General features: G+C 44.1%; 2 protein-coding genes across 2 annotated transcripts; both read left to right on the top strand.

Annotated features, from left to right (window-relative positions):
- Positions 1-545: 545 nt before the first annotated feature.
- LOC311116921 (uncharacterized protein) lies at positions 546-15,825 on the top strand. The gene is made up of 13 exons (XM_084157465.1): positions 546-852; positions 1,698-1,816; positions 2,620-2,864; positions 6,719-6,842; positions 7,158-7,279; positions 8,166-8,252; positions 9,955-10,044; positions 10,712-10,800; positions 12,176-12,395; positions 12,537-12,659; positions 12,838-13,003; positions 14,769-14,857; positions 15,482-15,825. Exons 1-13 carry the CDS (start codon positions 757-759, stop codon positions 15,568-15,570), a joined length of 1,659 nt encoding a protein of 552 aa, XP_084013591.1. The 5' UTR covers positions 546-756; the 3' UTR covers positions 15,571-15,825.
- A 997-nt stretch (positions 15,826-16,822) lies between these two features.
- On the top strand, positions 16,823-21,222 carry pianp (PILR alpha associated neural protein; the record flags this gene model as incomplete). The annotated part of the gene is made up of 5 exons (XM_084157600.1): positions 16,823-16,869; positions 17,290-17,705; positions 18,317-18,395; positions 20,259-20,402; positions 21,201-21,222. Exons 1-5 carry the CDS (start codon positions 16,859-16,861, stop codon positions 21,220-21,222), a joined length of 672 nt encoding a protein of 223 aa, XP_084013726.1. The 5' UTR covers positions 16,823-16,858.
- Positions 21,223-24,284: the final 3,062 nt, after the last annotated feature.

Genomic DNA, 24,284 nt, shown 5'->3' with positions numbered 1-24,284 from the left:
ATTTTTACTATGGAAGTTTAAAGTTATTACAACTTATTATAACAAAAGGTGCGTTATGATTGAGCACTTATTTGTTATTGAATTAAATGGCTATTTAAATGCTTTATCTCACAAACTGAATTATTGAAGACCAAGTCCCATACACTGAATATAAATAATTATTAAGTTATAACACCAAACATTGTTAGGCTATAACAAAAGGCACATATTGGCACAAAAATGCAATCTTATCAAATCAGTCAGTGGAGGGGAGAAGTGAACGAGGGCAGAAATGAGGGAGCACATTTTATTCAAATTAAACGCTGCCTTGGTATTTGGATTTAGTCAATTAAGTTCCTCTCCCTTCCACCTAGTGTCACTGTAAACCAGAGCAATGGCTGTAACTGTCCGGAAGACCAGAGAAGAAGTTACTAAAACTCCTGTGTGTGTTTGAGATCTACTACATTGCAGTCGGACTGCGCAGAATCACTGATCTACATAATTCTCCTTGTGTTCGAAAAACTACTCATTATGTGATGAAGATTAGCGAATCTGCGCACATCCTTGCTCAAATGTATCCCCTCGAACAGGCTATCCACCATTATTGCCATCAGCGATGAGACACGTCTATGGAAACAATTGACTGTAAAGAGAGCGGACAGAAAACTAGTGAAACGGTAGAAACACTTGAATGCTGCATGGCCCACACGCCTAGTGAAACGTTGTATACAGAATAATCTGGGACAGTTGTTGGTGCTTGTAGAATAGGGATTTCAGATGGGGGAGGTGAGAAAGCTCCAGAAGAAACTGAGACAGATTGAGAATCTGGAGATCAAAATTTCTCAATCTCTCACTCCAGAAGAAAGAGTAAAGGTACAGAACACGACTTCACTTCTAATCTTCATCCATAGTTTTAATATCAGTCGTGTCATGAGCGCACCGGCGCTTATTCCACAATCCTGAATAGATTTCCCTTGGTACTAATACTCCCGGATATGACTGTACTCACTCCCAGGAGAGATCTTGATGTAGCACCTTAATCCTCCAATACAATCTTGCAGGTTACATTTTACATTATTACACTCTCGATGGTGAGTGAGTTCAATTGAGGCCACCCTCAAACACTGCAACCTAGCTGGACCACAGAACAGCTGATCATTAAATCATTTCACCCATGTGAGATAGAGAATTGGCTCGCTAGATCATAATCTTTAGAAATATAGTGGTAAACAACTTGCATTCTCATTGGGTTTTGACAGAGTTTTAGATGTGGTTTTAGATCAACCTCATCTACACTGGCACTAATTGAATATATCAAATGTAAGCATAACATGATACCCTTCTCTTGTGTCTAAATGTATCACGCCTTTATCATCTTGATTTGCGTTTATGAACCCTGGATTGCTGATGCTATGAGAGGCTTTGAAGCCACCGGTCGGCCATATTGGCACATATCAATAGTCTACAGTGGTAATTTTGTCTCCTTTCCTTAATCTGCTCTGATCTGGAAACATTGGACAGGTGACAGTACTATAATGGATGGATGTCTACTCACTGTCTTTTATCAGTCCATCTCTTCTCAGATCAGTGCAGATGAAGGAGGAGCGACGTTAGACTATTGAGACGGACCCAGGGAGATTTCTACAGTCATCCATGTTTTGTTAACCTAAATGATGTTCAAACAAATCTAAGCCAACCCCCCCCCCCCCCATCTTCAGATCTCCAGGAAGGCGGAGCTCCGCACCAGATTGGCTGAACTTCTGCTGCAGCTTTCTGGCCCCCAGCAAACTCTGGGGATTGTGGGAGAAGGAAAACAGGAGAAGATGAAAAGACAAGTGTAAGGAGAGATAGAGAGAGAGGGGAGGGAGGGAGAGAGAGAGAGAGAGAGGGGGGAGGGAGGGAGAGAGAGAGAGAGAGAGAGAGGGGGGAGGGAGGGAGAGAGAGAGAGAGGGGAGAGAGAGAGAGGAGGGAGAGGGGGGGAGGGAGGGAGAGAGAGAGAGGGGAGGGAGGGAGGGAGAGAGAGGGAGAGGGGGGAGGGAGGGAGAGAGAGAGAGGGGAGGGAGGGAGGGAGAGAGAGAGAGAGAGGGGAGGGAGGGAGAGAGAGAGAGAGAGAGGGGAGGGAGGGAGAGAGAGAGAGAGAGAGGGGAGGGAGGGAGAGAGAGAGAGAGAGGGGGGGAGAGAGAGAGAGAGGGGAGGGAGGGAGAGAGAGAGGGGAGATAAACATCCCTGTTCACAAGCTGTAACATTCACTTTTATGCTTTTGATCTGGCTTGAGTCTAGCCGACATAGGTCAAAGTCAGTCAGTCAGTCATTCTTTCAAGGCATCATAATGTATTGGCGTAGTAGAGGGGATAGTACGTCATGTAGCCATCACTTAGGGATTCCTTCCACAGAGTCACGACTGGGCACACTCTCCCAGGGAACACCAGGGGAAATGTATTTATCACAAAGTAATATAAAGACATGATGAGATTATACTAGAATTTAAGAAATTCTTATCATTATTTGTAAGCTTGCTTGTGTGTCTATGGCTTAGCCTATGTACTGTACTGTATGTCTGTGCACATAATGTTTTCCTATATGTGACTGCACTGTCAATTCACTCTATTGTTTTTTTTTTTTTTTTTTGCTCGGGTACAGTGAAGCCACCTCTGAGGTGCTTCCATCACACAGCCCCTCTGCTACCAAGATCCCCAAAATCCCCAAGGGAGAAGCAGAGCCGACAGGCCGACAGAAGAAGACAGACAGTCAGAAGGAGACGGTAACGAGGGGAGAGACAGGAAGACAGGAGGAGACGGAAGGACAGAGAGAGACAGGAGCAGGGGGAGAGCAGTCAGAGACATGTCTAGCTGTGACCGACACGAGCCCCAAGGACAACCAGGAAGGTGGGGTTATCTGTGAACTAGGGTTTTGTAGTTTGATAGATTATGTAGACACATTCTCATACTCATTGGTATCTCACAAATGTACTGTGATTGAAGGAAAGAAAATGTATGCACACTGCTTGGTAGGCTCCCAGAAATAATATCTTAAATAGTCAACGTTTTGATCTGTCCTTCCCACCTGGGTTGTGTTCATTAGGGTCCACTGTGGGCACACTGTAGCAAACCGCTTTACAACGACAAACCAAAACAACCATTTCATAAATTCAGATCGTACCTACCTGAACACGAGCTGATCTGTCTGTACTGTTTGTTTCCTAGAAACAGAATTAGTTGCATGCTCTAGAGCTGACAAATACGTGTTTAGTAATTATTGATCAATTAAGGTTAGAGAAGTGATGAGTCAACCATGACTATTATAGTCACTCCCAACATCCATTATCAGGCCGGAGGCCTGTCTCACAATAGGAGTGCTGATCTAGGATTAGTTTAGCCTTTTAGGTCATACTGAATAAGATTGTATGGACAGATCCTAGATCAGCACTCCTACTCTGAGACGCTTTGTGGGGAATTCCGACCCAAGAATAAGTGTGCGTAAATGGAACGTAAATCTATTTTTATGCACTTTTCTCTCTACACGTATTCTGACCTTAAACTTAAGCATGAGAATACCATGCTATTCACTCGCTATTCGTTTGGGGTGGAGATTAAATAAATTAAGGTGTGGTGGAGGTGTGTCTACCTTGACTTAATTCCCTCATAATTCCACCACCTTCACGCGCGATGAAACGATGAATAAGGTCGAGCAACCTGTCAGTTCCAAGTGGAACAACATCTTCTTTCTTTTTTCCGATAGAAATAACACCATTCTCCGTGCACTGTAATTTACAAATTGATAAGAGCTATTGATAAGCTCTAGGTAAGGTAAGCCATTTGGATAAGGGGATTGTAAATATGAATGACAATTGTTTTAGATATATTTTAATTTATGATCGCTGGAGACAAATGTGAAACCAGTCATATGGCAGCACACTACAGCATATCAACATATCAACTTTCCCACAGTGGCGTTTATAATATGCAGGCCTTATAACTTGCAAGGATGACATTTGGAGACCCAAGCTTCTGTAGCCATGCGCAAATTAGAGTATAGCGCCAAACCTAGAGAGTTGATTTATGGTTTCTAGAATGTTTTAATTATATGCACAGACTTTTCACTGTATTTTGTACAATTTGTATCGTGTTAAATATTAGCCACTATTGGTAGCCACTGTCAGTTATACCCACATACATTTATAACGGTCACTTTAGTGTTCGTTTCCTTACATTTTGCATCATTCCATTCCATAGTTAGTTTACCTTTCTTTCCTCTGTCACGTTCATGTGGTGGTCCTGAGGATTGCTAGCAATAGTGGATCATATTAGGCTAACGTATTACAAGTTGTGCAATAATTTGCGACATGTAGCCTATTTGAATCATTATGGACTGCAGACCATATATACAGTGCCTTGCAAAAGTATTCATCCCCCTTGGCGTTTTTCCAATTTTGTTGTTTTACAACCTGTAATTTAAGTTGATTTCTATTTGGATTTCATGTAATGGACATACACAAAATAGTCCAAATTGGTGAAGTGGAATTTAAAAAAATTACTTGTTTCAAAACATTCTAGAAAATAAATAACGGAAAAGTGGTGCGTGCATATGTATTCACCCCCTTTGCTATGAAGTCCCTAAATAAGATATGGTGCAACCAATTACCTTCAGAAGTCACATAATTAGTTAAATAAAGTCCACCTGTGTGCAATCTAAGTGTTGCATGATCTCAGTATATATACACCTGTTCTGAAAGGCCCCAGAGTCTGCAACACCACTAAGCAAGGGGCACCACCAAGCAAGCGACACCGTGAAGACCAAGGAGCTCTCCAAACAGTTCAGGGACAAAGTTGTGGAGAAGTACAGATCAGGGTTGGGTTATAAAAAAATATCAGAAACTTTGAACATCCCACGGAGCACCATTAAATCCATTATAAAAAAATTGAAAGAATATGGCACCACAACAAACCTGCCAAGAGAGGGCTGCCCACCAAAACCCACAGACCAGGCAAGGAGGGCATTAATCAGAGAGGCAACAAAGAGACCAAAGATAACCCTGAAGGAGCTGCAAAGCTCCACAGCGGAGATTGGAGTATCTGTCCATAGGACTACTTTAAGATGTAGACTCCACAGAGCTGGGCTTTACGGAAGAGTGGCCAGAAAAAAGCCATTGCTTAATGACAAAAATAAGCAAACACATTTGGTGTTCGCCAAAAGGCATGTGGGAGACTCCCCAAACATATGGAAGAAGGTACTCTGGTCAGATGAGACAAACATTTAGCTTTTTGGCAATCAAGGAAAACGCTATGTCTGGCGCAAACCCAACACCTCTCATCACCCCGAGAACACCATCCCCACAGTGAAGCATGGTGGTGGCAGCATCATGCTGTGGGGATATTTTTCATCGGCAGGGACTGTGAAACTGGTCAGAATTGAAGGAATGATGAATGGCGCTAAATACAGGGAAATTCTTGAGGGAAACCTGTTTCAGTCTTCCAGAGATTTGAGACTGGGACGGAGGTTCACCTTCCAGCAGGACAATGACCGTAAGCATACTGCTAAAGCAACACTCGAGTGGTTTAAGGGGAAACATTTAAATGTCTTGGAGTGGCCTAGTCAAAGCCCAGACCTCAATCCAATTGAGAATCTGTGGTATGACATAAAGATTGCTGTACACCAGCGGAACCCATCCAACTTGGAAGGAGCTGGAGCAGTTTTGTCTTGACTGGCATAAGCTTGGCTAGATGTGCCAAGCTTATAGAGACATACCCCAAGAGACTTGTAGCTGTAATTGCTGCAAAAGGTGGCATACAAAGTATTGATTTTTTGGGGGGTGAATAGTTATGCATGCTCAAGTTTTCAGTTTTTTTGTCTTATTTCTTGTTTGTTTCACCCAACAACAAAAAAAATTGCATCTTCAAAGTGGTAGGCATGTTGTGTAAATCAAATCATACAAACCCCACAAAAATTCAAATCAATTTTAATTCCAGGTTGTAAGGCAACAAAATAGGAAAAATGCCAAGGGGGGTGAATACTTTCGCAAGCCACTGTAGTAGTTTAAACCTGGAGCCTGGCACACGGTTCACGACGACTGTACCGTTGTCCTCACTATTCCATGATTAGTGAGGATTATTAGGGTAGATTTATAGGACTACTTTTCAACCCCTATTGTACATTTTTCTCACCTTTCAATATTTCATGGATTTATTAATTGAATATGGAAATGTTCAGGATGAATCAAACAACTATATTTTTGATTCACCAATATATTTTGTGCGTAAAGGCTCTCCAAACCAGTTTTTTAATAATTCATAAATGCTTTCCTAACCCTAAAAAGATCAGAGTATTTTTAAATCGACCAATAGGTGCTGAAAAGGAGACGAATATGTGTGTATTTACATGGCTTTCTTTCATTGATCCCTAATATTCTGAACCACTCTCCATATATTCTAATTAAAGGAACACCACATTTAAAGGGATGGCTTTAGATAAATGTACTAAAAACCCTATTGAATGATAACTCCAGGGGAAATATTTTGGCCATCAAGTGGAAGGGTTTTCAGCGGTTGAATTAAATGTATTCAGCACACGCAAGGGAACCACGCCTGCAAACCCCGTTACGCACCTGCACAAAGCCTGAATACCAACTACTGAGATGTGCATAGGAAAGGCGTACAGTCTGAATCGGGCCCTTTGTAAAGAAGTTCACGCAAGACTTGGGTTCTGTGTTCATGGTGATTATGATGGGTCCCTTTTTTTTCAGATGCAGAGTTTACATCTCTCAAAGCATCATGGGGGAAAGCCAAGTTTCGCTTGACGTCGCTGGAGGGTCACAGTGACATCATCACCTGTGTGGTTGCCATTGACAACCTGGTGATCTCCGGCAGGTAAGTGAGTCATTCTCCGATTTAATAATAGATCTCATAACTGTGAATAATTCAATTAATTTCTCTCTCTTTCTTTCTCTCTTTTTTCTTTCTTTTTTTCTTTTTTTCTCTTTCATTCATTCTTTCTTTCTTTCTCCCTCCTCCTCTCTCTGTAACTCTGACATGCTAACTTTCTCCTCCTACACCAAGAGAGCCATTCTCGACTGAGCAGTGTTAGCAGTGTTATTCAAGTACTTGAACCGTGTCTGCTCTCACACTGACTTAATCTCTCTCTGTTGTTCTCTCCGTCTCTCTCTCTATTTCTCTCTCTCTCAGTCGAGACACAACAGTAAAGGTGTGGCACGTTCCTACGGCAACAGAGCAGCGGAATCTGGGAGGTCACACTGGTGGGGTCACTTGTCTGTCTGCCCCGCCGCCTGAATACTGTAGGAGACTAGGTAGGGAATGGACACACACACACACACACACACACATACACACACACACACACACACACATACACACACAGCTATGTCTTACTATACTAACCCTAACCCTAACTCCTAACCCGAATCCTAACCCCTAATTCTAACCCTAACTCCTAACCCTAAACCCTACCCCTAATTCTAACTCTAAACCTAACCACTAACCCCTAATTCTAACCCTAACCCTAAACCTAACCCCTAAGCCTAAAATAGACTTTATACAAGTGAGGACAGGTTTACTATTCGTGTGAAGACTTCTGGTACCTACAAGTATAGTAAAACGTGTACACGCACGCGCACACACACACACACACACACACACCCCTACACCCTTATTCTCAGTCAGGCATCCTGATTTCAGGCAGTGTAATTATAGTTTTAGTTCATCAGGTCAAATCCATGGAGAGAACTAGCAGCAGCAGTCACTCTGGGTTACCTCATTCTGACTGAAGGAGGGATCGTTACACTGCTTGAACTTCTCTGCCCTTTCTGTCTCTCCTCCCACGCTCCCCCTCTCCATATCTCCATCTCTCTCTCCAGGTTTTTTCTCTGATTCCATGAGCTTCTTTGGCATAAGTCAGGCTTACATTGCCAAGACGAGAACTCTGGAATATATCATATTAAATCAATAACATCATGGATGATAATTATATGCATACTGACTATGAACTGTACAATGATAACAAATAATTATAAGTTTCTCCCCCACATTTCTCTCCATCTCTTTCTTCTGTTCAACCCTCCCTTGTCTCTTCCCCTCCATTCCCCCCTCTACTCCCTACTGTAAATCTCTCTCTCTCTCTCTCTCTCTCTCTCTCTCTCTCTCTCTCTCTCTCTCTCTCTCTCTCTCTTTCTCTAGCCTGGGATCTGTCTCTGGGAGACAAGGAGAAGTTCATCCTGAGTGGCTCAGCAGACTGCTGTGTGAGGATCTGGGCTTTAAGCACTGGTGAGTTCACTACACACAGACACACACAGACACACACAAAAGTATTCATCCCTCTTGGCGTTTTTCCTATTTTGTTGCATTACAACCTGTAATTTAAATGGATTTTTATTTGGATTTCATGTAATGGACATACACAAAATAGTCAAAATTGGTGAAGTGAAATGAAAAAAATAACTTGTTTCAAGAAATTCAATAATAAATAACGGAAAAGTGGTGCGTGCATATGTATTCACCCCCTTTGCTATGAAGCCCCTAAATAAGATCTGATGCAACCAATTACCTTCAGAAGTCACATAATTAGTCAAATAAAGTCCACCTGTGTGCAATCTAAGTGTCACATGATCTGTCACATGATCTCAGAATATATACACCTGTTCTGAAAGGCCCCAGAGTCTGCAACACCACTAAGCAAGGGGCACCACCAAGCAAGCGGCACCATGAAGACCAAGGAGCTCTCCAAACAGGTCAGGGACAAAGTTGTGGAGAAGTACAGATCAGGGTTGGGTTATTAAAAAATATCAGAAACTTTGAACATCACACGGAGCACCATTAAATCCATTATTAAAAAATGGAAAGAATATGGCATCACAACAAACCTGCCAAGAGAGGGCCGCCCACCAAAACTCACGGACCAGGCAAGGAGGGCATTAATCAGAGAGGCAACAAAGAGACCAATGATAACCCTGAAGGAGCTGCAAAGCTCCACAGTGGAGATTGGAGTATCTGTCCATAGGACCACTTTAAGCCGTACACTCCACAGAGCTGGGCTTTACGTAAGAGTGGCCAGAAAAAAGCCATTGCTTAAAGAAAAAAATAAGCAAACACGTTTGGTGTTCCCCAAAAGGCATGTGGGAGACTCCCCAAACATATGGAAGAAGGTACTCTGGTCAGATGAGACTAAAATTGAGCTTTTTGGCCATCAAGGAAAATGTCTGGCGCAAACCCAACACCTCTCATCACCCCGAGAACACCATGTTTTTCATTGGCAGTGGTGGGAAACTGGTCAGAATTGAAGGAATGATGAATGCCGCTAAATACAGGTCTTCCTGAGATTTGAGACTGGGACGGAGGTTCACCTTCCAGCTGGACAATGACCCTTAGCATACTGCTAAAGCAACACTCGAGTGGTTTAAGGGGAAACATTTAAATGTCTTGGAATGGCCTAGTCAAAGCCCAGACCTCAATCCAATTGAGAATCTGTGGTATGACTTAAAGATTGATGTACACCAGCGGAACCCATCCAACTTGAAGGAGCTGGAGCAGTTTTTCATTGAAGAATGTGCAAGAATCCCAGTGGCTAGATGTGCCAAGCTTATAGAGACATACCCCAAGAGACTTGCAGCTGTAATTGCTGCAAAAGGTGAATAGTTATGCACACTCAAGTTTTCTGTTTTTTTGTCTTATTTCGTGTTTGTTTCACAATAAAAAATATTTTGCATTTTCAAAGTGGTAGGCATGTTGTGTAAATCAAATGATACAAACCCCCCAAAATCAATTTTAATTCCAGGTTGTAAGGCAACAAAATAGGAAAAATGCCAAGGGGGGTGAATACTTTCGCAAGCCACTGTACACACACAGTCTGAGCCCTACAGCTTTGTCTGGGTGAGTTCTTGTGTGCGTCTATGTGGTGTGTTTGCGTGTGCCTGCGCAATTGCATGTGGGTGTTGTGGACAATTAAATCAGTGTTCCCCTCTCCATCCAGGCCAGTGTGTAAAGTCCATCTACACCTTTAATGCGGTGACTGCTCTCTGCTTCGTGCCTGAAGGTGATGGCTACATCATCACTGGATCAGGTCTGTGTGGATGCAGTTTCTGTGTGTGTGTGTGTGTGTGTATTTATGTTTGTGTGTCTGTGACTGTCTATGAGAGACTCAGTAGACCAGGGGTAGGCAACCCTGTTCCTGGGGTGCCGCAGGATTGTGTTCCAACTAGGCACCACACCTGACCAACTGAGCTAATTGGTCAGTTCAGTGATTAACAAAATTCAACACACCTGGTCTTCCAGGTTGGTTAAATCAAAAACATGAAGTGCCTGCGGCACTCCAGGACCAGGGTTGCCTACCCCTGCAGTAGGCAGTAAGGGTAGTCAGACTGATAGAGGCAGACAAGTGAGGAGACTCAGGCTCACAGGTATTTATGCAAACCATCAGTAATGTCTGCCAGCAACTGTCAGGCCTAGTTAACCTCTCGTTCTCTCCCTGTCTCTCTCTTTCTCTCTCTCTCTTTCTTGCTCTTTACCATCCCTCCCCTCTCTCTTTTCCTGTACTCTCTCTCTCCCATCCATCTCTCTCTCTCTCTCTCTCTCTCTCTCTCTCTCTCTCTCTCTCTCTCTCTCTCTCTCTCTCTCTCTCTCTCTCTCTCTCCTTCTCCCTTCACCCCCTCTCTCTCTCTCTTTCTATCTACCTCTCTCCCGCTCCCTCACTCTATATTTATCCCCTCCCTCTCTCCCTCTGTCTGCAGATGGGGGTAAAGTTCAGGCATGGAGCTGGCAAACCATGGACAACTGTCAATCAATCAATGCCCATGAGGAGGCTGTCACCTCCCTACAGGTGGCTGCCATAATCAAGAGCCAATAGTGTCACATTCTAGACTTTTAAGTTATAGTGTTCAAACTGAAGAAAATGGACTGAAACTGGTCCAATAACAAACAATCATTTTCGTTTTCTGTTGTGCGCCCTAATGAACATGAACTTGTGTTTTCATCAAGGCCTTGCTGAAATTAAAGCAAATATTTCTGCACCATTGCCAGGTCTGTGTGTGCTTTAGCCAACTTAGTTGTTGTTGCCATGCCAGACAAATTGGCTGAGGCAGAAACAAAAATGGCTGCCTGAAGGACCAAATATCTTATAGGCTACACACTTGTAGGCAGTGTGGAAATATATTATTATTTAAGATAAATTATTAAGAAGATATATAGATTCCAAAGAGGTTCAAAAGAGTATTCAGTGCTCTTTTCCTCGTTTTTTGTTACTTTCAAATATAAATAAGTTATATTTCCTAGGAGTATAGAACAGCGTTTCTTCAACTTTTCCAGCTCGAGGCCCAAATTGTCCTCCAACGACCCAAATTAAGAAGAAATAGTGTGTGATTATAGATGTGTTCTTATAACTCGGGACCCAACTCTGTCATGCCCAGGGCCCACTTTGGGTCCCGACCCGTAGAGTAAGAAACCCTGGTATAGAGGATCAGAAATGGACTATACATGTTTGGCTAAAAGACTTTGTAAGGTTCCTTGGGGGCGTAAGCTGTTCAAATACATAGTTTAAACGTCCAATGTAGCTGTTTTGATCTCAATATCAAATATTTATTGGTAACAGTTAAGTACCTCACTGTGATTGTTTTCAATTAAAATGGTCAAAGAGAAATAGAAATTGCTTCTTAGCAAAGAGCCAATTCTGTCAGGGAGTGTTCTGAGTGGGGAGGGGAAAACTGAAAACTAGCTGTTATTGGCAGAGAGGTTTGGAACTGTCTTTCTTATTGGTCTATAAACTAATTTGTCACCAGGCAGGCCGAAACGAAAATCCCACCAAAACAGGCTGATATTTTCAGCGGCCTTTTCAAACAGCTCTTACACTAAAAGGGCATTATCATAATTTTTGCAATTTCAAAATATTATTCCAACATCATAGTGTGGAAATATATATAAAACACAAGAAAATCAAGTTTTTGATTGCACTGGGCCTTTAAGACTTACATTCATGTAGCGTTACATGCTCAACACATTTAAGCCAAAGCAGTGAAAGCACCATCCCCACCTTCTTTGTTAATTAATCATGCAAAGCCATGTGAGACCACGCACACACGCACACAAGCATGCACGCACAGACACATACATGCACACACACACACACCTTTATCCATGCATTGTATTCAGCCGCTGCATTCAGTCTCCATGACAACTGCCCCCTTCTCTATCTTCCACAGTCCCAGGGTCCCCTTGTGTTCAGCAGCTCAGCAGAGGGGGGGGTTTCTGTGTGGGAGGGGCTCTGCACCAACCGTGACCCCCTGCGGCTGTTACATCACTGGGATGCCAAGGTAACAGGCTGCGGGAGTCAGGGAGGTCGTCTGACCATCAGTCCTCGTGGCGACAGGCTCTTCGTTGCCTATGGCAGAGCCAACCTCAGGATCCTCAACTGGAGGACAGGTGAGAAGCAGTGTGTGTGTGTGTGTGTGTGAGTGAATGCGTGCACGATATAGAAGAGCCAGCTTTAATACGGTGCATTGCTAGACCTTACCGATCTATGTGCTATCTTATGTTTACCCTTCCTCTCTCCAATCACCACAGGCACCGTGTGCAGGCTAACCAATCACAGCAGCATCGCTGGAGTAACAGATTGTGTACATCAGACAGGGGGACTCCTCATTGGCTCATGCTACGATTTGGCGAATGGGGAAAGCACCCTGAACTGTGAGTAAAGCTAACACAACTAGTTGTTCATTGAATATTATGGTACTATTGCCAACCTATAGAGCCACGCTGTTCATAGAATGCATTGTTACCGCAATCTATTTTGGTTTTCATCAACTTTTTCTCTCTCCTTCTCCCCCTCTCTCTCTCCCTCCTATTCTCCTTCCATCTCTCCCAGTGTTCTCTCTACCTCAGTGCAGGTACCTGGCCTCGCTGACCTGTGCGGATGCTCCGAGAATCCTTTGCTTTGCGGCGTGGCTCACGGGCAGTGGGGGTCACCGCTGGGTCACCGGGGGTCGTGACCTTACGGTGTGGGAGCAGCTCCCCAGCTCCGGGAAGCAGAGGTGGGCTCAACACCTTTCTGTCAGTACTCATCTAGATCAATGAATACTGATCTGATGATTTAATGATTAGTTTAATAGAACTCAGAAGTTCTTTATGGGTGCACCTGACAAAAAGTTAACTATTACTCATATGTCCCTATCCTCAGTTCTTCATGTGCTCTACACTAAACCAATGTCAGTTGGATAATATTTGTTTTTATTTTTTGTAAAGGAGAGGGGTCTCCCTTCTCTTGTTTTATTTTAATTTTTGTACATATAGGACAGTGTAGAATGACAGGGAAGAGAGAAGAGAGTTTCTTCCGAACTAGCGATGGAACTGGGACTTGATCCCATGCATGTGGGCTACTGACATATGAGGACCACAATGGAAATAAGCCTTCAGGCTTTATTGTGTTTTAATCCGGCATAATGTTTTATGTACAGTGCATTTGGAAAATATTCAGAGCCATTGACTTTTTCCACATTTTGTTACGTTACAGCCTTATTCTAAAATTGATTAAATTGTTTTTTTTCCCTCATCAATCTACACACAATACCCCATAATGACAAAGCATTTTCTTTGGGTGCAAATTATTATTTTTAAACAGAAATAAAACATTTACATAAGTATTCAGACCCTTTGTTGAAGCACCTTTGGCAGCGATTAAAGCCTTGATTCTTCTTGGGTATGACGCTATAAGCTTGGCACACCTGAGCTGGTCGCCCGGCCAAACTGAGCAATCGGGGGAGAAGGGCCTTGGTCAGGGAGGTGACCAAGAACCCGATAGTCACTCAAACAGAGCTCCAGAGTTCCTCTGTGGAGATGGGAGAACCTTCCAGAAGGACAACCATCTCTGCAGCACTCCACCAATCAGGCCTTTATGGTAGAGTGGCCAGACGGAAGCCTCCTCAGTAAAAGGTACATGACAGCCCGCTTGGAGTTTGCCAAAAGGCACCTAAAGACTCTCAGACCATGAGAAACAAGATTCCTGGTCTGATGAAACCAAGATTGAACTCTTTGGCCTGAATGCCAAGTGTCACGTCTGGAGGAAACCTGGCACCATCCCTACGGTGAAGCATGGTGATGGCAGCATCATATTGTGGGGATGTTTTTCAGCGGCAGTGACTGGGGGACTAGACAGGATCGAGGGATAGATGAATGGAGCAAAGTGCAGAGAGATCCTGGATGAAAACCTGCTCCAGAGCGCTCAGGACCTCAAACTGGGGCAAAGGTTCACCTTCCAACAGGACAACAACTCTAAGCACACAGCCAAGACAACGCAGGAGTGGCTTCGGGACAAGTCTCTGAATGTCCTTGAGTGGCCCAGCCAGGACCCAATCGAACATCTCTGGAGAGGCCTGAAAATAGCTGTGCAGCGACACTCCCCATCCAACCTGACAAAGCTTGAGAGGATCTGTAGAGAAGAATGGAAGAAACTCCCCAAATACAGTTGTGCCAAGCTTGTAGCGTCATACCCAAGAAGACTCAAGGCTGTAATCACTGCCAAAGGTGCTTCAACAAAGTACTGAGTAAAGGGTCTGAATACTTGTGTAAATGTGATATTTCCGGGGGGCTTTGTAATACATTTGCTACAATTTCTAAAAACCTGTTTTTGCTTTGTCATTATGGAGTATTGTGTGTAGATTGGTGAGGGGTGATTTTTTTTTTTTTACGTGTAACGTAACAAAATGTGGAAAAAGTCAAGGGGTCTGAATACTTTCCGAATTCACACAGTATAACAAGAACAATATGGACTGTCGGTGTCTAATAGTGATGTTGTCACAGGGGTGATGTCACAACGAAGCGAGACAGTCGATTGGACGCCTCCCTGATGGAATCAGAGGGCGATTCCGAGGACGAGGAGGACAGTGATGGTGAGGAGGGGGGTAACAGCAGGCTGAAACACACACACCAATAATATACATAGATCAGAAAAACTCAAAGCAACACGTCGCAAAGTGTTTCTACGGCAAGAAGCCATTTGTTCAAAGTGTCTTCTTTAGCTCCAGCTGTAGACAAATCTATATAAATCACATCCAAAAAAGTAGCTGTAAGAATATATCTTAAGTAACTTCAAGATTGATAGCTTTGATAAAGACTATGGGCTCGATTCAATCCGTAGTGCTGAAGACCTGCGCTACAGAGCGGTATAAATTTTAAAGCAGAACATTGCGTTCGCGGAGAATGCATTCACGGCAAACGCTGCATATGTCGGCTCAATCGGAAATGACCTACAGCGAAGATCATCAGCGCTACGGTTTGAATCGAGCCCTAAAGCGCATTTAAAAGCGCATTTACTGAAAAAGGATAGTTTTGGTCCATTGTTGGCTGTTGCTGTTTTCTTTTCTCTAAGGAAATAATCACTATCAACAGGTTCCTACTGTATTCCTAATAATCTATATCAATTTATATCTATATCAATCACAAATCCATTATTCATCCACTATTACATCCACTATTAGACACACGTTGAACTATGACTCCCCACGTTACTGTAGATTACGATGATGACAAAGAAGAGGACTACACATCCCAAGACGCATCAGAGTCTGGCTCGACATCGTGGCTTCGCTGTGTTCTCCAGTGAGAGCCACCCGCCGCCACCAAGCCCAAGACGCTGCGCCTCACAGCATGAAGAGCAACTAAGGCGAGAGGGAGGGAGTGAGGGGGACAGAGGAGAAGGAGAGAGAGGGGGGGAGTGAAGTGTGACAGATTGAGAGAGTGGCGGAGGTGGAGATAGAGCATACGGAGAGAGAGAGAGAGTGTGAGTGAGTGCGAGCGAGAGATCATTTTCTATGTAAATGTTGTTGTTTCATGTATGCAATAAAGCTTTCACACTGTGACCTTCCTGCCTCCAAATATTTTTCCTACATATTGTGTACCCCTGCGGTGTCCCTGTTTATTATGAACACCAGTTATTCTGTTCATCACCCCACTCAACCCTGTCCTAGTGTAAATTAATGTATATTGATTTTCCTCCACCTCTCCGTCTCACCACTCTCTCTCCCTCTGGCTTGTCTCAGTTTTTTCTAAACATAACAGAATACTTTTTTCTTCTGCCCCCAAAATTAGAATATTATTATCTGTATCTTCATTATTTCCGTCTTCAAATCCATTTCATTTTTTTGCTGTCCATTTAATTGAACGAGTTAAAAGCATAATTAATATTTCAATCTCTTTCCTACAGTCTCCCTCCATCCTCCTCCCTCCCTCTCTCTCTCTCTCTTTCTCTCAGACTCTACATGTCTCTGTCGCTAAGGCAACCAATGCCTTTTCCCACTTGCTCTCTATATCTCCCCCTTTCTCGCTGTCTCTCTCATTCCCTCTCTCTTCAGCCAGAGGTAGGCATGTTAACTGATATCTGTCTGAGTGAATGTGGTGTGCGTGCTTGTGTGACAGTGAGTTGTCTGCTTGTGTGTGTGTGTGTGTTAGGGTGTGTGTGAGGGGGAGAGAGAGCGCGATAGAGAGTGTGTGCCAGCGGTAGTAGATATGAAGTCAATCTTTCTAGAGCTAAAAGTAGCACCATGTGGGATATTGGCTCCATGCATGCGTATGATGAATGTTTTGTGCACAGGTGTGTGTGTGTGTGTGTGCGTGCGTGTGTGTCTGTCTGATGCGCGAACTGTATAAGCATGTGGCATAATTAAGCGTTCATTTTGGACAGCCAGGAGTGCCACTGCCCAGGAGAGAGAGGGATGTGTTTATTCCTGTACTGCTGTCTATGAGTGTCTGTTTACATTTTCAATATCAGTCTGTCAGAAGAGAAGTGAACCCTGCCTCTCTCTCTTTCGCTCTTCCTCTCTTTTCTTTTTCTTCTTTCCTCTCAGAGAGAGAGATGATCGGAGGTGTGGGGGCTCAGTGAACAGAACGAAGCGATGGAGAGATGGTAAGATGGAGAGAGTGAGAGGATGTTTAGACAGACACAGAGTCAGACCATCTGGTTGTATGCATGTTGCATGAGGAGTCCAGTTAGACAGTGGACAATGCATTTGTAATGTTAATCGTGCTCTAATTCTCTTTCTGTCTCCCTCCTTTTCTCTCCCACCTCTTTCTGCTTCTCTTTATTTCTCCCTCCGTCTCGCTCTTCTTTTCTCTCTCCTTCCTTCCTTCCTTCCTTCCTTCCTTCCTTCCTTCCTTCCTTCCTTCCTTCCTTCCTTCCTTCCTTCCTTCCTTCCTTCCTTCCTTCCTTCCTTCCCTCCCTCCCTCCCTCCCTCCCTCCCTCCCTCCCTCCCTCCCTCCCTCCCTCCCTCCCTCCCTCCCTCCCTCTCTCTCTCTCTCTCTCTCTCTCTCTCTCTCTCTCTCTCAGCTCCATCTCTCCTGTCAAACGACTGACCGCCCTCCGCTGCCTTTTCTTCCTCCTGGTTGCCGCGGTGACGCGACCCTCAACCTGTAACCGTGACGACGAGGGCGAGGGGCAGGTGGAGGCCCTCTCGGCCCAGCTGTCCGTCGCAGGACAGGTCACACCCACCCCTATTTGGTCTGTGGACTGGGGCCCCACACTGCCCCTGGAGGACGAGACGCATCACATCCTGTCCAGCCAGGAAGCGGACCTGCATCACCATGGGCATGAAGTCCCCACGACAACCGTCGAGGCCTGGCCGCATCATCAGAGTGCACCGGGCAGCGCTTTGCCCCAGGAGCCCCTGGACCTGCTGGAGGCCCCGGACGCAGAGGGAGTGGAAGATGGAAGAAGTGAGGCGGAGGAGAGAGAGCCTGAGGAAGGTGGGCACCGTAGAAATTAGTAAAGGTTTTAAAAATAAAGGATTTGTATTGGTGGGCATGAGAACAGAGTGTTTTGGAACAAAGACATCAGAAGAACTCGGGCATCAGGGAGTAACTTCAATTCCCACTGGGCTGGCTTTGTGTGGATGGATGGCTGCGTCTTGGTGGTGGAGAATACTTAATAGAGTTTTCTGAACTCACAAAAACACACAAAAAGGAAATGGGTGACATCACACACCAAGCGATGGAATGGATGACTTCATCGGCTCATTCTCTTTTGAGTTGCTGTACTGACAGTATGGGCACTCTCTAAAAGCAGAGTTGTGATTTTTTTCTTGCATCATTGCAGTTGACCTGGGTTATTCATAAGGCTCCAAACGGAAGAAAAATGACTGAAACAGGGACGGTCTACCTGGTCCAATAAAGAAACGCTCATTTTTGTTTTCAGTTGCAAAACATTTCAAAGCATTTTCCATTGCATGCTATAATGCACATGACCCTGGTTTTCTTCTATTGTGCTGATTTGATTGTTCCTTCTATTGTGCTGATTTCCAACCATGTGAAAGGTAACTCCTCTGTGTGTGTGTGTGTGTGTGTGTGTCCTCCTCCAGTGGACCCTCAGTTCTACGTCACTGTGACCATCTCCTCTCTGCTCATCCTGACTGCTGTCATCATTACAGCCAAACTCTGGTAAGAATCCTCTCTCTTTCCCCCATTCTCTCCCCCCCCCCCTTCTTTCTCTTTCTACCCCTTCTCTGAAACATATTTTTTATGTACATCAGGGCACTTCAACAGTGTTATTTGTTTGAACATGGGAATGGTAAAACTCGGCTCTAGATAGCGGATGAAAATACCTTCCCAATGTTTAGAGGCTTTCAGAGGTTTAAGGTGGCGCAATTTCAACCACTTCGGGTCTTGATATCCATGACGCTGTGTTGCTACATCTAAACAGTTTGTGGGTTTTCTCTTTTGCTTTCATATGATGTTTGATGTACCGTTCACCTTTAAAATCAGCTGGGTGTGTGTTGTGCGTACTCAAATGAAGACTGCTCTCTGGAATGTAGAGCAGGGCTCGTGCTAATGGCTTCATTTATTTGGAGGCCTCTTTTTTTCCCACCTACTCTCACTATTTCACTCTCTTTCACTCCTATTCTCCCATTTGTCTCTCAATCGCTCTTTTTCTCTCTTTCCCCCGCTCAATTTTTCTTACCTTCTGTCACTCTTAATTTCTCTCCCTCATTCCTGTCTCCCCTCTCTCTTTTCAACCCCCCCCCCCCCCTCTCTCTTTCTCTCTCGTTCGCACTCTCTTTCTCATCCCCATTCTTCATCCTTTACTTTAATTTAGCTTCATCACCTTTCAGTAATACTGGGTTCTGGTTGATCCTTGATCATCACATAGTATTCTTATCTTCTTCCCTCCCAGCGCTGCCCGGGCAAGCTCCAGATCGTCAGATAATCCCTCTGCTCACTGTGTGCCGATATACGATCAACTCCATCTCTCTCTGTCTCGCTCTCTCGCTCTCTCTGAAACCTGCTCTAAGTGTTTCTGTGTTCAGCTAACTTAATTATCCTCCACTGTAGGCTGGTTGAAAGTGCGTGTGCTGACTTTACAGTGTGTGTGTGCTGGAAACAAGTGTTGTTGGTGTGCTTAATTGGAGCAACAGTATCTCTCTCTCTCTCTCTGTGTTGTGTATGTGTGGGCTTATGTTGCAGTTTCAGCATGACTGTAAATATACCTAGGGGGTAAATTGTGGTGAGGAATGGAGGGCAGGTTTTTGATGGGTAACAGTAGGGGATGGAATAGAGGAGAGACAGTATAGCATTGAATATAATTAAATTGAATAGAATTCTGTTGATTGTGATAATCGAAAAGCAATCGATGTTGGAGAACGTTTCACCATCTGGTATGAATCCTGGTGAATATCTTGTGTGTGTGTGTGTGTGTGTATATACATGTAATGTGGATAGTTTGCCTGACTGAAACTGCGTGTCTGTGATCTACAGTGTGTGACTGTGAAAAAGGCTTTGTTGTGTGTGAGTGCTCTAAAGAGCTGTGTATATACTGTACCTGTGACTCTCACTGTGCCAACAACATCATAACTCATACACGTAATTGGAATAATGTTTCCCCACATCAGCCCTGTATCCCCTTCCTCTCTCTCTCGTTTCATCTCTCTCCCTCTCCCCTTTCTCTATTTCTTTTCATTTCTCCCCCTCTCTTTACCTTCTCTCACACCCTCTGTTTCCTTCACCTCTTTACCCTCTTTCTTTCTTTTTTTCTTTCTTTCTTTCTTTCTTTCTTTCTACCCGCTATTTCAACCTCGACCACCACACTCCCTTTCTCTCTCTCCCTCCCTTTCTCTCAACCTCTCTGCTCTTCTCCCTCTCATCTGATAGTGCTTTAATGAGTCAAATGAGTGCATTAACTCTCTCTTAGAGGCAGTGTAATGTGTTCGCCGCTGCTAAATGGCTCTGTCATTCCCTCTTTTCCTCTCACTCAGTCTCGCTCTCCGACTCTCTCTCTTACTCTGTCTCTCTCTCTCTCTCTGCCAGTTACGACCGCAGCTGTTCCCAGCACCCACCCCCGCTTTCCCGTGGCGTGGCCCCCCCCCTCTCTCTCGCCCTCCCTCGTTCTCTGGCTCTGGAGGACAGCCGGCAGACGCTGCACGGCACCCCCTCCTTTACCGACAGGGAGAGGTAATGAGTCGCCTCACCAGCTCACTGGAGAGAGAGGGAGAGTGTGTATTTGTGTGGAGTTGTTAGTACATTGATTTGTGTGTGTGTGTGCGCGCGTTTGTGTCTGACTCTGAATCAATTTATGTCTGCGAATGTCTGCATGCGTGGATGCATGTGTGTGTTTGTTTGTCAGTGAGTGGATGGTGTGTCAAGGAATGGTTGGTCCCTCTCCCTGTGTGGTGTATGAGCATCATAACAGTACATGTGCATAGTTAGGCAATAGTGTACACAGGCCTGAAGTGTTAGGGCTATGAGATGTATGTGTGTTTTAGAACTTCCTCTCCTATGAGTCATACAGCTCTGGAAGCAATGAGCGCACAATCCATGAAATGATGCTTTTATAGCCGGGGATTTAAAGTTAATTTCAATCAGGATAATTGGACTCTACTCCAGTTCTCCTAGTTTCTCCTCTCCTCCTCCCCCCATCAAGTTCTCCTTCTTGTCCTTTCTACCCCCCCCCCCCCTCTTCCTTTCCCCTACTCTAGTTTTCATACTTTTCTTTCACCTACTCCAAATTCTCCCTACTCTAGTGTTATATAATACTAATAACGTATTATGTTCTAATTCTCTAAGTGTTCTTTTCCCCCTCTCCCCTTTTCCAGTTCTATCCTTCTCCTGTACCTTAACCCTTTTCCTCTGCCCCTGTCTATCACTATTCCCCTTCTTCTAGTTCGGCTCATCTCATCTCATCTCTCTCTCTATTCCCCTTACTCTAGTTCGGCACATACGATATCATCTCTCTCTCTCTCTCTCCGTCAGGATCCCCGTGGTGAACCTCTAAGGCGACAGTTTTCGATTTGATACTCATTTCTACGGGATGCGACGGAGAACATCAACACCGCCAGAGGGTGTGCCCACCGCGGCCCACCGCCGTCTTCTATTTATCTTTGACTGTGAAAATGAAAATCAGGAAACCAGGTATCCAGCCATGGCAAACCCTATTTTTCCCCCCATCCCTTCCTCCCGAAGGAGGTCTAGAAAAGCCCAATCACATCCCTTCCTTCCTGCTGCCATCCTCCTGTGCCTCTGTGCTTTGCTGTTAAATCTCTCTTCTCCAGTTTTCTATGGTTCTCTGTAGACTGACCAAACCATCCGCTGTTTTATATTCCTCTGTCTGTACTGCCCCAGGCTGTAGCAGCAACACACGTACAGCTCCCTCCGCTTTACCTAATTCACAAGCAAACAGTGTTAGATATCGATAGAACGTTTTATTCCCGCCGGTGCCAAAACCGCATTGCTATATGGGGCTATTTGTAATATTTCATACAGCTATATTGTGTAGCTGAACCTTGTAATATGACTAAATAGTGGACTTGGTTATTGAAACTTGGTTGAAAGTGAAATATGTGTGTTATCTGAAACTGAAATATAGGTGTTCGGCAGGTAGTTTAGTGGTTAAGAGCGTTGTGCCAGTAACTGAAAGGTCGCTGGTTCTAATCCCCGAGCCGACTAGGTGAAAAATCTGTCGATGTGCCCTTGAGCAAGGCACTTAACCCTAATTGCTCCTGTAAGTCGCTCTGGATAAGAGCGTCTGCTAAATGACTAAAATGTAAATATGTTCAGCTAGCTGGTGAAGGGTTAAAACAATCCCTGTTTCCTAGGACTGAAGGGGGTATTTCACAAAGCTGTTTGGCAAGGTTGTCGCCAGCAGCCAATGTACTTAACACGACACGGTCCAAAAATCGCTGTTTACTCCCGCTTGGAAGCTTGGAATGCAAATAGACCCACTGCAGCTACCACATTCGCAATGTATTTTCTGGGTGTTTTTTTATTCCCTAAATTATTCTCTTCATTTGTTCCTTTAATTTTCTCACTTCTTTGCCGCCTGTCTTTGTTGTGCCTTTGTGAGCAAGTTATTTTCTCTCTGGAGTATGGGGATGAGCTGGGTTTATATAATACTGTTCTATATAGGGTTGTGAAATTCTGTAATTTTCCCAAGAGTCCCGGGTTTTCCAGAAATCCCAGTTGGAAGATTCCTGGAATTAGGAGGGAAGGAAATACAGGAATGTTCCAACAGGGATTTCTGGAAAACCACGGAATTTGTGGAAAGTTAACCTTGTTGTATATGAAAAGAGTGGTGCAAACAGAGTGCAATACATTTGCATATATTGCAATCAGTACAATCAAACGATACATGTGGTACAATCAATGGTGGTGGCAGGTAAACACAATGGGTATAAATGATACAGTCCAGAGTTGAGAGTCATTTTACCATCACCTGTTGTTTCTATTGAAATTCTGATCCGACGTCAAAGCTTACACTAGTGTGTACTGTAGGATATTAGGGTAATGTACCTGTCCAACTTTTCCACCAGCTTTGAGAAATTACCCTCTGGACTTCCACTACACTAGTACAGATAGTGTTGTGACATCATACGTGACTCGTGTCGTTCTGCAGTCTAGTGTTCCTTGGTTCTCAGTAGCATTCCTGTAGACGTGTGGTTCCACTGTATGATGGAAAAACAATAAAAACTCAACACTGGTGTTTTAGCACTGTATCTGACTGGATAAGATATAGAATTGATCATGTGCGACGGCCAGCCTTACAGGAGAACAGTGGATGTATCTCAACTGTCTAAACTGGCCTGAGTTGCCTCCTTTCCTTCATCCGTCCTAGGTTGAAGATACCCAGGTTAGGACAACCTAATCATTCCATGAGGAAGCTTTTGAAAATGAACAGATTCATGGGACCAGTGCTGTTTCTAACTAGCATCGCTGGTCCCTTTGTTTAGAATTCTTCCTCATTTATGCAAAGACATATGGGATATTATCATTATTTTGTCTTAACCTTTATCTCCAACCTAGCATCTGTCCTAAACTTTAGGATGAGAAGGAGAAGAGAGATGATGTCATAAAAGAGAGCAGGAAATACACATGGGAGCCATGTGTTCTAATTGTGTCATTCAAATCCATTAACTGAGAGGTCCATTTGGCTTCTAGTGCAGATCAGAGCCATATATTTAGATAATATCAGAGCCATGTATTAAAATATAAATATGGCTCTGGTGCAAATATACTTCCTGATTATGACATCATCCGTCTTCTCCTTCTCTGTTATCCAAGGTCAGGTGATGCTCGTCAGGTCAACACTACATCATCCTAAACGTTAATGTGTTTTCATATCTGTAATAAGATACAGGAGAGGAAACCACTTTTAGACTATTGAGACGTACCCATAGAAAATCCTAAATTTACTGGAAGTATTAGAAGCTGCGGTGTGAGAGACACCAGACAGAGAAAGACAGTGTCTGCTGTTGCTTTTTTATTTCCTCTGGGCATTTTAATGATCAATCAAAGTAATTGATTGGCTGAAGTCCACTCCAAAGTTAACTACTGGCTGATTGTGAGTCCAACCAGCAGACACTGTAGCACTCCATAGTCTGTGTGTTCAAGGAAGGACACACACACACACAGTTAGGTATACACATACAAAGTCACATCTGAAGTTTTACGCACACACCTAGGTGTACAGCTGCTAGAATTCACAGCTCCCATCTGGTAGGAACAGAGCAAATTGAGAAACTGTAAAGCTCAATCACACTGACTGAAATTAACACGCCTATTTATAGAGGGGGAGAACGAGAGACAGAAAGGGGGAGAAAATAGGTGGGAAGAGGGAGGAAATTGGGTTAAAACGGAATAGGATAATTTCCCTGTCTCTCTCTCCCTTTTCTCTCTCTCTGTGGGTGCCATGGGAGTTAATAGCTACCATTAACGTCATGCAGGATAGGGGGAGAGGGTTTTTAGAGAAAACAGAGGGAGACTGAGGAGAGAGAATGAAAGAGTGAGCGAGCAAGAGAGATGGAAAGGATGAACGTGAAAAAGGAAATTTGGAGCGTGTGA

The sequence above is a fragment of the Coregonus lavaretus genome (genome assembly GCF_964263955.1).
Source record: "Coregonus lavaretus genome assembly, chromosome: 3".
NCBI lineage: Eukaryota > Metazoa > Chordata > Actinopteri > Salmoniformes > Salmonidae > Coregonus > Coregonus lavaretus.
Note: the sequence above shows the minus strand (reverse complement) of the source record. Positions and strands in the feature narration are given on the sequence as shown.